The 16,228-nt window shown below is 36.3% G+C and overlaps 1 protein-coding gene and 1 pseudogene across 5 annotated transcripts in view; both read right to left on the bottom strand.

The window, feature by feature from the left end:
• USP37 (ubiquitin specific peptidase 37) overlaps positions 1 to 16,228 on the bottom strand; it is a 96,013-nt gene that overhangs the window by 40,692 nt on the left and 39,093 nt on the right. For all 5 annotated transcript variants that reach the window (XM_077885600.1, XM_077885597.1, XM_077885599.1 and 2 more), the window contains 3 exons: positions 1,992 to 2,123; positions 1,750 to 1,873; positions 895 to 1,085 (listed from right to left, as the gene is read on the bottom strand). In XM_077885600.1, coding sequence (XP_077741726.1) covers positions 895 to 1,085; positions 1,750 to 1,873; positions 1,992 to 2,123 — 447 coding nt within the window. The remainder of the gene's footprint in view (positions 1 to 894; positions 1,086 to 1,749; positions 1,874 to 1,991; positions 2,124 to 16,228) is intronic.
• On the bottom strand, positions 11,689 to 12,130 carry LOC144306132 (large ribosomal subunit protein eL34 pseudogene; annotated as a pseudogene).

The following is a 16,228-nucleotide window of genomic DNA, read 5'->3' as shown; positions in this document are numbered from 1 at the left end:
TAGCTGAGCGGTTGAGCATCTATGCCTTTGGCTCAGGGTGTGATCCTGGTCCTGGGATCGGGTCCCATATCAGGTTCCCCGCAGGGAGCCTGCTTCTCTCTCTGCCTATGTCTCTGCCTCTGTGTCTCTCATGAATAAATAAAAAAAATCTTTAAAAAAAAAAAAAGAAGAAATGCATGGTATAAAAGTCTTGGTAATGAGCATGGAAATTAACTAAATATAGAAAGTCCAAATAATCAATATAAACATTAATAAATTAAAAAGGATTGCAAAAGTTAAAAACAAATTTTGATCTTGTAAAAAAAACCCCATTTTTAATAAAAACAATTTGATTTAATAAAATAAGCAATAGGAGCAGAGTCTTTTCAGGGAAAAAGTATTCCCAAAGTACTCATTATTCCACACAGAGATTAAAAGAAAAAAAAACTCATAAGAACAAACTGATAGATCAAAATTTAGTGTTTAGTCAGCACTAAAGTACATGAGAGGGATCCCTGGGTGGCGCAGCGGTTTAGCGCCTGCCTTTGGCTCAGGGCGCGATCCTGGAGACCCGGGATCGAATCCCACGTCGGGCTCCCGGTGCATGGAGCCTGCTTCTCCCTCTGCCTGTGCCTCTGCCTCTCTCTCTCTCTCTGTGACTATCATAAATAAATAAAAATTAAAAAAAAAAAATAAAGTACATGAGAAAACAGTCAAGTTTTCCTTAGTTCTCACCCTATAAAACATTTTTATAGAAGATGAGGACACTGAAAGGAGACGTTTGGTAGAACCTATGCATTTATTGTGTCCTTACAACACAAAAAAGGAAGATAAGAACTAAAACCTTCTAGAAAAATTTTAATCACATACTATAAAGAATTAAAAGGGCAAAGAGCTCTCTTAGAGTCTACTTACGCTTTACAGATGATGGAGTGCTGAACTTCAAACTCCAAGTTAGTAATAACAGGGCAAGTGTACACCCTGGTGGCTGAAATATCTGGTGAATTTTCTTCTCCAGGAACAGGTTCAGTCTTCCAAGTTTTATTTAACTTCTCCATGTCCTCTTTCAGCTGGTCTAAGCACTGACTTAAAAATTCATGAGCATCCTAAGAAAGCACAATATCTTTAATCATAAGATCAAAATCCTTCTGTCACAAGAATAGCTTCCAAACACTGTGATTTATACAACTATAGCTCTTGGAGGTCAGCACCATATGTGAAAAAGGTCAGATTTACTCTAGCCATTTGGGGGAACATATTTGTGAATAAGAACAAATGACACTGCAACTGATGAATCACTAAATTCTACCTCTAAAGCTAATATGCACTATATTATTGTACAGTGTTGTATGCTGTATTACACATATAACATATAGTGTTATTAATACATACAACACTATAAGTTAACTAAATTGAATTTAAATAAAAATTAAAAAAAAAACAATGACGGATTTTATATTTTTAACCACCAATTGGATTGGCATGACTGAATAAATCAATCAGCCCTTTAAGATAAAGTATTTTTTCTAAAATAGCCTTTGTAAAAGCTAAAATAGCCCAAGTTCCTATAATGGCAAATGGTATCCAAATTATTAAAATATGATAAAACACACAGAAGAGTCATATTAAATCTTACTATAAGTCCTTAGGTTTTTCAACTTGTGATGAACACATGTACATAAATCTCATTTTAAAGTAGAAATTAGATAATACATTAAAATCATTTAATTTCCCTTATCTCTAAAGTGTTTAAAAACAATTAGTACTCACATTCTGCATATAACCAGAGAATCTTTCTGCTGTAGCTGAAATGGCATTTTTAACCTTCTTGAGTAAATCTTTTTTGGTCTCTGAATTACAAATATCTTTCTTAACAAGCAAGTGTGCAAAGCGTCTGTTAAAACAAGAAAGTTTAGTGATGTTTTACATAAGTTTGGTTAGCATGATATTTTAAAGACTGCTAACAATAGCACATAAGGTAAAAGGTTTCTTAGTAAGAATTTAACAATTACCTGATAAGAGCATTGAGGGGAATTTTCTTCCATGGGATACCTTGCTTAAGCAAGTCATTTGCAAATGATTGGAGTGAAAACAGAGATTGTAAAATAGCATTCATATAGCAGGTATTTCCCAAATTGGAGAAGCTGAAAATGAAAAAAAAAAAATAGTACTTTTGAAGACTGAAGTTCCTGACATATGTTCATTAAAATAGGGAATCACCAGTATAACACACATCAGAATCACATGGAGGACTTATTAGAATATGTATTGCTGGGTCCCTGGGCCCCAACTACAGTTTCTGACTTAGAAACCGTAGGTCTAGAAAGAGACGGTGCAAAACTGCATTTCTAACATGATTTCAGCTGATGTTGATTCTGTTGGTCTGGGGACTATACTTTGTTTTTTTTTTTTTTTTTTTTAGTCTTTTTTTTCAATTTTCACTTATTTATGATAGAGAGAGAGAGAGAGGCAGAGACATAGGCAGAGGGATAAGCAGGCTCCATGCACCGGGATGCCCGATGTGGGATTCGATCCCGGGTCTCCAGGATCGCGCCCTGGGCCAAAGGCAGGCGCCAAACCGCTGCGCCACCCAGGGATCCCTGGGGACTATACTTTGAATACCACTGCATTATAACAAGGAAAATTATACATTTTCAAAGGAATGCTAAAAAGAACTGGGGACTTATCCAAAGAGCTATTTGTTCTTATTTATAATTTTAATTTTTCCATTGAGATATAGCTTACTTATTTCTGTTTAGTGTATGCCCAGAGTGGAACTGCTGGGTCATAGGATATATGTGTTTAGACTTAATGGGTATTGCCAAACACTTTCCTTTTTTTTTTTTTTTTTTCTTTTCTTTTTTTTTTTTAATTTTTATTTATTTATGATAGTCACAGAGAGAGAGAGAGAGGCAGAGACACAGGCAGAGGGAGAAGCAGGCTCCATGAACTGGGAGCCCGACGTGGGATTCGATCCCGGGTCTCCAGGATCGCGCCCTGGGCCAAAGGCAGGCGCTAAACCGCTGCGCCACCCAGGGATCCCGCCAAACACTTTCCTAAAGCACATATTTAAAAAAATTTTTTTATTAGAAAACATTCCCAAACTCTCAAGAACAGTTGCACAAGAATACTCCTTATCCCTATTCACCAATTGTTAATCTTTTGTACTATATGCTTTACCATTTGGTGCATCTCTGTATTTCTCCTGAACCATGCGAGAGTAAGTTGTATAAATAACCCTTTAGCCCTAAATACTTCAGTGTGTATTTCACAAGAACAAGAAGATTCTCTTATATAATGAGTTACCAGCATTATAAAATTTAATGCTGACATACTCTTTATCTAACATACTTTAATCCAATTTTGTCAATTGATTCAATAATGTTCTTCATAGCATACACACTCGTGCTTAAGCACAAGATTCAATCCAGAATAGCATAATGCATTTAGTTGTTGTTGTTGTTGTTTTTTAATCTGGAATACATCTTCAGCTTTCTCTTTTGAGACACTGCCATTTCTGAAGAATACAACCTCCCTTACCCCCACAACTATTTTTTAATGGACTGTTCCTCATGTTGGGTTTGCTATTTCTTCATGATGAGATTCAGTCCAGGCTGGAAAAGCAGAGTGACACCTAGTGATACTGTGTCCTTCCAAGGGTATCACATTCAGAGGTACATGATATTCTTGTGCTAATCACTGGTGATGTCAATTTTGAATACCTTGGAGAATTTACACATCAGACTATGAGAAAGTATCAGGGTCTGGGGTTATCCTACTGCCATAAACAACGAAAAAAATGGATAAAATATTGAATAGGCAGTGCAAATCTGTGATCCTTAAGAGAAGGGAAACAAACAGTGTGAATCCTACCATTACAGAGGGTTTCTGGCTACAGGCAATTTGTAAACTGCAGTCCAGGGAGGAGTAGTCAAACAGAGCCCAGAAATCATGCTGAGTTGAAAGAAACTGGAGTTTGATAGACTGAGGTCGCTAAAATTTCTGGGACAGAGTACCTGAGAGGAGGGAGCTATGCAAAGGAAGAGCTCCAGAAATATGCAGTCTGTTGAGCATTCGGCTGAATATGAACCTGTGTAAGCTTAGGGTAAAACCCTGTGATACTAGGCAAGAACTTCAAGGAAAAGAATAACTATTGGGGAGCTACTAGCAGAATAATTCCCGGAGCTTATGTAGGACCCAAAACTGTTGGAGTTCCCACCAGAGTGGAGAGATCTAGGTGAACTCAGAGGACATTATTAGAAATCCCAGAGGAGCTATGCTTTAGGAAAGGCATTGAATTAGTCTTAGAATAGATCTGACACCAAAGAGCTTAAACACAAGTCTCAGAATAATCAAACCCAATTACAGATTTAAAACAGCTATTACAGGGATGCCTGGGTGGCTCAGTGCCATGATCCTGGGGTCCTGGGATGAAGTTCCACATCAGGCTCCCCATGGGGAGCCTGCTTCTCCCTCTACATCTCTGCCTGTGTCTCTCATGATAAATAAATAAAATCTTTAAAAAAATCAGCTAATCTGCTTCATATGATCACAGGTACAAAGAAAAACATAGACCTAAGATGAAAGAAACAAGATATAAAAGAACTCTAGATTAATTTTAGAGATGGAAAACACAACAGATGAAAATATCATTGAATGAGATTACTAGGGACACCTGGGTGGCTCAGCGCTTGAGTGTCTGTCTGCCTTTGGCTCAGCATGATCCCAGAGTCCCGGGACTGAGTCCCAAATCGGGCTCCCTGCATGCAGCCTGCTTCTCCCTCTGCCTATGTCTCTGCCTCTCTCTGTGTCTTTCATGAATAAATAAATAAAATATTTTAAAAAAATGAATGAGATTACTAGCAGATTAGATACTGAAGGAAATACTAGTGAACTTGAAGACACAGAAACTTAAAATATAAGAAGTATCTATATATGTAATACATAAAATTTATATTCAAATACTGTGTATTATACTCTAAATAAAAAATATTAAATACAGTATATTTTAAACATTTTAAATATTTTATGTATACATATAAGCAAATGCGCATTTTCTTATTTCTTCTTTTTTCATAAAAAACAAAATACAGAATGTATAGTGTGTACTTTTGAGTGACTTTTTAAAAACCTAAACACATACTTTGTTATTCTCAGGTTTCTTTTTTAAAATTATAGCCACCTTAGTGGGTGTAAAATGATATCTCATTTTGGCTTTGAGTTCACATACCTTCAACTTTTTCCACTTTCTTTTTCAGAGCTGCACAATTCTCCCTTATTTCTAGAAATCTGCCCATGTCATCTAGTTATCTAATTTGATGGTAAAACCATAGTATTGTCTTAAAATCCTTTTTATTTTGGTAAGGTTGGTAATAGTAATATACTCACTTGCGTTTCTGATTTTAGTTATGTGAGTCTTCTCTTTTTGTCAGATAAAGGTTTGTTGATTTTTCAAAGAATTGACTTTAGGTTTTATTAATTTTCTCTTGTTCTAGTCTCTATTTTATCTCTTCTCTCATCTTTATTGTTCCCTTCCTTCTGCTACCTTTGGGTTTAGTTTGCTCTTCTTATTCTAGTTCCTTAAGGTGTAAAGTTAGATTTTTCACTTGAGGTCATTTTTAAAAAAATCATGATAAAATACACATAAAACTTACCATTTAACCATTTTTTTTTTAAAAAAGATTATTCATGAGAGACACAGAGAGAGGTGCAGAGATATAGGCAGAGGGAGAAACAGGTTCCCTGTAGGGAGCCTGATGTGGCACTCAATCCCATTACCAAAGTACAAAGGTTCTAACTTCTTCACAACCTCACTTACTTACTAATGTAGGTGTTACCTGCTATAAATTTCCCTCTGTTGCTGTAACCCATCAATTCTGGTATCCTGCTAGAGCTTTAATTCATCTATAAGTATTTTTAAATTTCCCTTGTGATTTCTTCTTTGACTTCATTGGTTAAGAGTGTGTTTACTTAATTTCTACATATTTCGTTTTCCATTTGTAACTGATTTCCAGCTTCATTCTACTGTGGTTCAAGAAGATCTTTTAGATGGTTTCAAACCTTTAAAACGGAGACTTATTTTGTAGCCTAGCATATGATCTCTCCTAGAGAATGTTTCATGTGCATTTGAGAAGAATGTGTTATGCTGTTGTTGGGTGGAGTGTTCTATCTACGTCCACAAGAGCTAGGCAGTTTATAGTATTGGTCAAGTCCTATGTTTCCTTATTGATTTTTCTGTCCATACATTCTATCCATTATTGAAAGTGAAATATTAATGATCTTCAGCTATTATTTTACAAGTGTTTTTCTACTTGCAGTTTCTTTAAATATTTTGTCTATAGGAGCACCTGGGTGGCTCAGTTAAGGGTCTGACTCCTGATTTCCGCTCAGGTCATGACCTCAGGGTCATGAGATAAAGCCTTGCATCAGGCTTCATGCTGTGTGTGGAGCCTGCTTAAGATTCTCTCATAACCTCTCCTCTCTGCTTGCACATGCATACACTCACTCTCTCTAAAAAAATAAAAAGTAACTAAATTTGTCTATTAAGTCTAATGTCTATACTTCCTCAGGAAGAGTTTAATTTCTCCTACCAATGGGCTATATTTTGTTTCTCTGAGTGTTTTTAAGTTTTATACTGAAAGCTGAATACTTTGAATATAATATGGTAACTACGGAAAACAGATTCTTCTCTCTCCCCAGAATTTTTTTGTTGTCTGCCATAGCTATGAGTTTAGTGAGTTTTCGGAACTCATTTTGTAGTCTGTTGTTATTTGTCGTGTGTGGTCTCCGAAGTCTCTGTTCCTTTGACTTGTATTTAGCTAATGTTTTGACAGATTTCCTTGAACACCAGGAGGAGAGAGAGAGAGAAAAGGAGGAAAAAAAAAAGGAGAAGGAAGAGGAAGGAAAAAAGTGATAGAAAAACAACAAAAAGAAAAAACTTCTCCCAGACTTTGAAGACTGGCATTGTGCTGGAACACTCACTCCTTGGGTGCTTATGTGCATCAAGTATAAACTGCCTTAGCCTTCAAGTTCTGCTTGCACTGAGTCTACAGATTAGACAGAAGTGAAAGTTTCATGACTTCTAAGGTTTTACCTGAGCATGAATCCTAGGCATGTGCATGTTTTTCAAAATTTTCCACCATACACAAAGGTTTTAAAATGTCCCAATTTCCTATTTCAAAATTGCCTTTTTCTTGACTTAGTATTTGCTTGGTTGTCGTGAACCTGTTTTCCAGAGTTCTGACAAAGTTGATTCTGATAGTTTTGCTTGAGCTGTCAATATTTCTGTGAACAGATGGAACCTTGGAGCTCTACCACTTTACCGGGTATCTTCTTCCTCTGTCAATTTTTAAACTTCTTTGTATTTTAGAGAAATCAGCACTATATTTATGATACATGCTACAAAGATTTGCTCCCAAATTTTCTTAGTTTATGTTTTTGGTCATGAAAAACATAATTTTTATGTACACAAATTTATCAATCTTTTATTGAATCCTGATTTTGAGTCATAGTTACAAAGCATTTCCCTATACCAGCATTATAGAGAAATTCACTCCAAGGTTCTAGTATTTAAAGTTCCATTTTTAAAATTTAGGACCCTGGGCAGCCCCGGTGGCTTAGCGGTTTAGCACTGCCGTCAGCCCGGGGTGTGATCCTGGAGTCCAGGATCGAGTCCCACGTCGGGCTCCCTGCATGGAGCCTGCTTCTCTCTCTGCCTGTGTCTCTGCCTCTCTCTCTGTGTCTCTCATGAATAAATAAATCTTAAAAATAAATTTAGGGCCCTAATTAATTTGTAATTTATTTTTGTGTACAGTTGAGAGATGAATCTAACTGTATTTTTTTTTCAAAATAGCTATATAGATAATCCAACTTCATTTATTTAAAAAAAAAATCCTTCTTTGTCCCTGGACTTTCTGTTCTGTTCCACTAACCTGTGTCTATTCAGTATCAGTACTAAGCTATGTTAATTACATTGATTTTACAGCATTTCTAATATAGAGGGCTATTCTCTCCACCCTTGCTATTTTTTCCTAGTATTTGCCTAGCTATTTTTCTGTGTATATTTTTCCATATGAACTACCACACACAAATACATCAACTGATCTATCTCCATAAAAAAACTATTTGTTCTTTTTATTGAGATCATATCAAACTTACAAATTATTTTAGGGAGAACTACAGCTTGACCATGCTAAGACATCCTCACCAAGAACATGCATGGTTTACATGTATTTAAGTTTACTTTGTATTTTTTTGAAGTATTTTGTAGCTTTCTTCATTTAGTTTTAAATAGTTTTTTTTTTTCTAAGATTTTTATTTACTTATTCATGAGAGACACAGAGAGAAAGGCACACAGGCAGAGGGAGAAGCAGGCTCTGTGTGGTGGAGCCCAATGTGGGACTCGATCCCAGGACCCCAGGATCATGCCCTGAGCCGAAGGCATATGCTCAACCACTGAGCGCCTCATGTCCCTAAACAATTGTTACATTTCTTTATACACATATGTATATGTATGTATATGTATATATGTACATAATCTATCTATATATCTATAAACTTTCTTGTTATTATAAATGAGGTCTTTTGTTCATTATCTCCACCTGATTATTTGTATTAACATGCAAAACTATTCTGTATGTTAATTTCCAATCCAGCTATCTGCCTAATGCTTTCAGTCAATTTCATCACGGTTTCCAGGTCTTTTGTTTCTAATTCTTACGCCTCCTCTTTTCTTGTCTAACTACATTGACTAATATCTCCAATACAAAATTAAATAGAAGTCAAGATAGCAGGCATCCTTGACTTCCTCTTGACTAAATATTGGTTTTAAAACTAAGATATATATTTAATCAATTTAAGAAAGTATCCACTGATTCTTATGGTTTTCAAATGTTTTTAGCAGAAACCGGTATTAAATTTTGTCAAAGGTTGTTTCAATATCAACAAAGAAAATCATGATTTTCTCTTTAGACATATTAACATGGTGAGTTATAATAATACATTTCCTAAAACAGAACTACCTTGCAATCTTGGTATAAGTCCATTCAGTCATAATTTATTATTAATATGGTACTGGAACATGCCAATATCTGACTTAAGATTTCTTGTATCAATATTCATAAATGATATTGGTTTGTAACCTTTTGTGTACTACATGAACAAGTCTATACTGTTCATTATAATATCTTAAGGGGCACCTAGGTGGCTCAGTTGTTTAAGTGTCTGCCTTTAGCTCAAGTCAGGATCTCAGGGTCCTGGGATCAAGCCCCGTATCAGGCTCCCCGCTCAGTGAGGAGTCTGCTCCTCCTTCTTTCTCTCCCTCTGCCGCTCCCTCCTGCTTATGCACTCTCTTGCTCTCTCAAATAAATAAATTATTTTTAATATATATATATATTTAATTCATGATAGACATAGAGAGAGAGAGAGGCAGAGACACGGGCAGAGGGAGAAGCAGGCTTCATGCCAGGAGCCCAACATGGGACTCGATCCCGGGACTCCAGGACCGCGCCCTGGGCCAAAGGCAGGCGCTAAACCGCTGAGCCACCCAGGGATACCCAATAAATAAAATATTAAAAAAACATAGTATCTAAGGATTAGAAGACAGAAATGAACAAATGGGAGTACATCAAACTAAAAAAGCTTCTGCACTGCAAAGGAAACCATCACTGCAATGAAAAGCCAATCTACCAAATGGAAGAAATATTTGCAAATTATTTTTCTGCTAAGAGGTTAATACTCAAAATACAAATAGAACTCAAATAACTCAATAGCAAAAAACCCAAACGATCCAATTAAAAAGTGAATAGTGCATCTGAACAGACATTTTTCAAAGAAGACATACAGATGGTCAACAGATAAATGAAAAGATCAACATCAAGAATCATCAAGGAAACACAATCAAAAAAAAAAAAAAAAAAAAAAAAAAAGAAACACAATCAAAACCACAATGAGGCAGCCCAGGTGGCTCAGCAGTTTAGCGCCGCCTTCAGCCCAGGGCATGATCCTGGAAACCAAGGATTGAGTCCCACGTCAGACTCCCTGCATGGAGCCTGCTTCTCCCTCTGCCTGTGTCTCCACCTCTCTCCCTTGCTCTCTCATTCATAAATAAATAAATAAATAAATAAATAAATAAAATAAAATAAAATAAAATAAAATAAAATAAAATCTTAAAAAAAAAAACCAAACACAATGAGATACTACCTCATACCTGTTAGGATGGAGATCAAAAAGAATAAAAATAAGTATCAGTAAGGATATGGAGAAAAAGGAACTTTTGTGTACTGTTGGACTACAAAATGGTGTAGCCACTATCGAAAATAGAATGGAGGTTCCATAAAAAAATTAAAAATAGGGACACCTGGGGGGCTCAGTGGTTGAGCGCCTCCCTTCCGCCCAGGGCGTGATCCTGGAGTCTAGGGATCAAATCCTCATCAGGCTCCCTGCACAGAGACTGCTTCTCCCTCTGTGTCTGCCTCTCTCTGCGTCTCTGATGAATAAATAAATAAAATCTTAAAAAAAAAAAAAAAGAACTACCCTATGATCAGCAATTCCATTTCTGGTTATTTACTCAAAGAAAATAATAATATGGGACTCCTGGGTGGCTCAGTGGTGAGCATCTGCCTTCAGCTCAGGGTGTGATCCCAGGGTCCTGGGATCAAGTCCTGAATTGGGCTCCGTGAGGGGAGCTTGCTTCTCCCTCTGCCTGTGTCTCTCTGCCTGTATCTCTCATGAATAAATAGAATCTTAAAAATATATACATTAGCTCAAAAAGATATATGTACCACTATGTTCACTGCAGCATTATTTACAACAGCCAATATATGTAAACAATCTATGTGTCCATCAATGGAAGAACATGAAAAGACAAAGCAATACATATATGGAGTGGAAATGTTATTTAGCCATAAAAATTGAAATCTTTCCATTTTTGACAATATGGGTGGATTTTGAGGGCATTAGGCTAAGTGAAATAAATTAGACAAAAAAAAAACAAAAAAAACAAAAAAACCCCAGAAAAATGTAAACCAAAAAAAGCAAAAGCAAAAAATAAAGATAAAAGTTAAAGTTGTATGAAGTAGAGAGCTAAAAAACAAAATACGGATACTTGAAAAGTAGGTAAACTGAGAAGAGGCAAATATACAGAATAAGATAGGGAGAAATAATTAATAAAAAGATAAAATAATTTCAGACTATTTAGTTTCATATTTAATTTCTAGTTTTAAACTTCAAAAGTCACTGTACCAGGTGTATCTATAGTATATAATAGAGTTGGCTTTATAAGCCAACTTGAAAATATATTTTTTTATTAAATGTATTAGCTCATTCACATTTTTAAAAAAATTTTTATTTATTTATTCATGAGAGACACAGGGCGAGACAGAGATAGGAAGAGGGAGAAAAGCAGGCTCTCCAAGGGGAGCCTGATGCAGGACTTGATCCCAGGGCCCTGGAGATCATGACCTGAGCCAAAGGGAGACGATCAACCACTGAGCCACCGGTGCACCGAGCCCATTCACATTTCTTGATGTAACTGATCAACTTTGTCAAGTTATAATTTTACTTATTTGTGTGTTTCAGAAAAATACTTCTGGTTTCAAAAAAGTTTGTATTTTTTGTTCTAGTAGTTATATTTATACTTTTCTATAGAGTCATTAACTCTCACTTATTTTACTATCTAGACTGTCCATTTTATTTTTTTTCTTTTATTACTCAAAAAAGCTTCACTTTTAAATTACCTTTCTGATTCTGTGCTTGGGCCTTCACCACTTTCACAATGATTTTCTGCTCCTCAATAAGGAAAGCATACTTGATCCTGTCATATGCACACTTAGCACACATGGAACCACCATAGGCCCTGCTGACATATTTTTTTGTTTTAGACAATGTCATATGGACTTTAGGTCTCATAGCATGAATTCCTCAAAGTCAGCTTGGGCACACGCCACATGCATATTTTGGTGCTTTCCCAACCTTCTTGGTATAAAGGTAAATGATTCTATTACCAGAGGTTCGGGACAGCCTAGTTTTGTTAGAGGCTGTATTGTAGGATAGCCTATGACAGTATGTCAAACACTGGACCATTCTGAACACCTAGGATGCTGTTCCCAGAAGAAGAAAAATGAACTAGACTGTCCATTTTTAAAGGCATCCTTCGAATCACACCTATTACCTAAACCAATAAACAATTGGTTTATTCTACTTTTCCTTTTCTCTCTTTCCATTTTCTTGTAGATACAATCATACTCTCTAACAGAAGACATAATGTTTATATACTATCCTTCCAGGTGTTCCCAGCATTGTTCTTTTTTTTTTTTTTTTTAAACGATTTTATTTATTTATTCATGAGAGACATAGAGAAGCAAAGACACAGGCAGAGGGAGGAGAAGCAGGCTCCATGCAAGAAGCCCGATGTGGGGCTCAATCCCAGGAATCCAGGATCCGGCCCTGAGCCAAAGGCAAATGCTCAACCACTGAACCACCCAGGCACCCCTCCTACCATTGTTCTAATCTTAGCTCTACAACTAAATAAAAGAAAACGTTCACCATCTACCTTTTGTCAATGTCTCCCTTGTCACCTCTTGGTTAGATGAACCTCACACTCTACAGAGTCCCCAGGAAGAGCATATGTATAGTTTTCTGAGTTCTTCCATTTCAAAACCTATTTTCTCTAATCAGCATACTTGGCAGCTTGGATTGGCACAAAAATCTTTGTTCACCCTTTCTTTCCTTAAGTTTCTTGAAAACGATATTCTTTTGTTGTCTTCCTTTGAATGATGACTTGAAAAAAGTCTGTCTCTTGCCCTTGAAAATTATTTCATATTTTTGAAGCAGGCACTGAGGATTTCTCATCTTATCTTTAATGTCTAAAAAAGTTTAATAGTCTAAAGTCTAACAGTTTTCTTAAAGTCTAGACTTAGACTTTAAAAAGTTAAGATGTGTTCTGATCATTCCATTTTGCAATACCTGGGGAGAGCTCTTTCAATGTACAGATTCAATAATTTTATTTCTAAAAAGTTTTCTTGAGTTAAAGTTTTAAATACTAGTTCTGGGGGCACCTGGTTGGCTCAGTGGAACATGCATCTCTTGATTTTGGAGTTGTGAGTTCAAGTCCTTGGGTGTAGAGATTCCTCAAATATAAAACCCTAAAAAACTCAAAAAACTAGTTCTATTTCACAGTTTTGATTTTCCTCCCTAGGGATTCTATTTATATGGAATATGGGACCTTCCTTTCCTGTTTTCCAGTTTAATCCCTTTCTCTTCGATATTTTTGTACTTCTTTATCTTATCCCCACTCCCTCTTGGTTGTTTTGGTTTTCCTTCAAAGCCCCTTATTAAATCTTCACGTAAGCTTATTTTCTCCTTGGGGACCTTTAATTTAGACTTAATTTTGAGATGATGTTGTCATCTTCTCTAAATTTTCTGAGCTCAAGCAACTGCCATTTCTTCTTATCTGTCCATTCTGATCCTTAGGTTTAAATTCCTGATCCATGGTGCTTTTCTCATATCTTCAAATGTTTGTCTGAGGATATTTAATTCAGTTTTGAGTGCTATACAACAGTTTTCTAATGGTTTATGGTGATTTTAGGAGTATAATTTTTTTGGCCTAAATATTTTGATTCATGGGTTTTTGTTTTTTTTTTTCATACAATTCTGTATGGAAGTGGTCTGTTTTTGTACATTCCTATTCACTTCATGGAGAGAGTTCCTAACTTAAGCACAGCTTCTCCTGTTAGTTTAGTAAAAAGCAGTTTCTTTACTTGAAGATAGTGGTGGTGGTAAAACAGGAAGGCTGGCAGGTCTTATTTACCCTTTATTTCAGTCCGATGCTTAATTTCCCTCTCATTTTTTTTTCTTTTGCTTCTAAACCAAGTCTCCAAGTTTGGCTGATTTCTTCCTCTGTATCTAATGCTTCTTTGAGACGGTTACTTCTGATACCACAAACTTTCAAGTCCCTTTCTTGTAACCAGAGCTGTGAACTCCTAAGACCTAGACTTATATTTAGTATTTCAGCAGTTAGCCTTTGAATTTCTGTGATTCTTTTTTCTGTGCTTCATCTAAGTATTCTAACTCCTATATATTTTTGTTTCACGGAATCTCTAAAGCCTCTTATCCCCAGCTTAGCACCTACAGGCTTAAAGCAGTGGGAAATAAGAACAGTCCTGGAATTTTGTTTTCTTCTCTACCTAGAAGGCAGTTTGAAGGTGATGGTATTCTTTCTCTCCTAGTAATGCTGAAGGTTATGTGTGCTTTTCTTTGCTTTCCTTATTCATTTTATATTTTTTGAGGATTTGTAAGGAACATTGGAATTAGGTAGCCTCCTTTATCCTTTAGATCTGGCAGTTTTCTACCAGTTTTTTTTGTTTGTTCTGTTTTTTTGTTTTTAAGGAGTCCTTAGTCCTCAGTAAGTAGCCTACTTGAAATACTACACTCTAATTCACGGAAGAAGTCTGAAAAAAGGAAAGCTGTATTCCTACAGATGGGTACAGGTACCATACAAAAATTAAAGAAATACTGGAAGTTGACAGGGAATCTGGAGCACCAAGAGTGGGTAACTCACGAGGATTTCAAAGGACTCTGAAGGAAGTGAATGACAGAGACCAAAAATGGGAAGAAAGACCACAAAATACGTAAGAGGAGACAATAAGAAAATGACGTAAATAAGGTGAACATAGAGACAAGAAATGGATGAAAAATAGTCACAATGTGGGATAGGTAAGACTAATATACTAACAATGCTGTCCAGTAAGGAGAAAGCAGGATGATAATTTGAGACAGATCAATTAGAATGAAGAACAAAGGAAATGAAGAGTTAAACCGGAAGATACACAATTTAGAAAACAGTGCAGGAAAAAAAAGCTTGGAGGAAAAAAACAGGTAAACAGAGAAGAAAGTGAAATACCTTCACTGTAAAATTTATATTATCTGCCAAGACATGAAGCATATATATTACTATGGATAAGCCAAATAGGGGGATGCTACTCATTCAAGTAAAAAGATAACCTTAAGGCTGGTACAAAAACATTTATTTGAGTGACAGTGAAAACAAGCTGGTAGGTTTGAAGAGAGTAATTTGGTTAAGAGTAATAACATTACTCATTACTTAAAACATTTCAAAATGCCTTCCTTAATCTTAATGAAAATATACTTCCAAGAACTTATGCTATAGAAAAATTCCAATAAATTTTTAAAAGATATCTATATGAAAAAAAAAAAGATATCTATATGAGAATGTTTATTCTAGCCTGGATTGTAATGCGTAAAAAGGGAAATCTTTTTTTTTTTTTTTTAAAGATTATATTTACTTATTCATGAGAGACACAGAGAGAAAGAGATGCAAAGACACAAGCAGAGGGAGAAGCAGGCTCCATGCAGGGAGCCTGATGCGGGACTCGATCCCAGGGCTTTGGGATCACGCCCTGGGCTGAAGGCAGCGCTAAACCACTAAGCCACGAGGGCTGCCCTAAAAAGGGAAATCTAAATGATCAACATGGGAGTGGGAAGGGAAAAGACAATACAGCAGATTGGTTAAGAATGCAAGTGGAGAGAAGCCTGGGTGGCTCAGTCAGTTGAGCATCCGGCTCTTGCTTTCACCTCAGGTCATGATCTCAGGATTATGAGATTGAGCCCTGTGTCAGGCTCTGTGCTCAGTGTGGAGTCTGTTTGAGATTCCCTCTCTCCCTCTGCTCATGCACATCTTCAAAAAATCTTCAAAAAAAAAAAAGGGGGGGGGGGATTGCAAGTGGAGTCTAATTGACTAGATTTATTATTACTGTACCACTATGTCACCTTGAGAAAGTTAATTAAGTTCTCTAAGTCTTGATTACTTCATTTATAAAAGCCAATTTTTGACACATCTAGCTCACAGAACTACTGTAAGGAATTAAAGAAAAAATCTATTTAAACACTTAGGACACAGTATTTGGCATATAACAAACACTTTAGGGAAGGCTATTTTTTAAAAATATTTTATTTATTTATTCATAGAGACAGAGAGAGAGAGAGAGGCAGAGACACAGGCAAAGAGGGAGAAGCAGGCTCCATGCAGGGAGCCTGATGTGGGACTCGATCCAGGGTCTCCAGGATCACGCCCTGGGCTGCAGGCGGCACTAAACCGTTGCACCACCGGGGCTGCCCAGGTAAGACTATTATTACAGTTATTATACTATGATCTCTTTATGTGTCTAATAAAATATAAGCATGAACGACACGGGGAGGATATACATAAAACGTTGAAGTATCTTAGGAGTAT

The sequence above is a fragment of the Canis aureus genome, chromosome 36, assembly GCF_053574225.1.
Source record: "Canis aureus isolate CA01 chromosome 36, VMU_Caureus_v.1.0, whole genome shotgun sequence".
NCBI classification, from domain to species: domain Eukaryota; kingdom Metazoa; phylum Chordata; class Mammalia; order Carnivora; family Canidae; genus Canis; species Canis aureus.
Note: the sequence above shows the minus strand (reverse complement) of the source record. Positions and strands in the feature narration are given on the sequence as shown.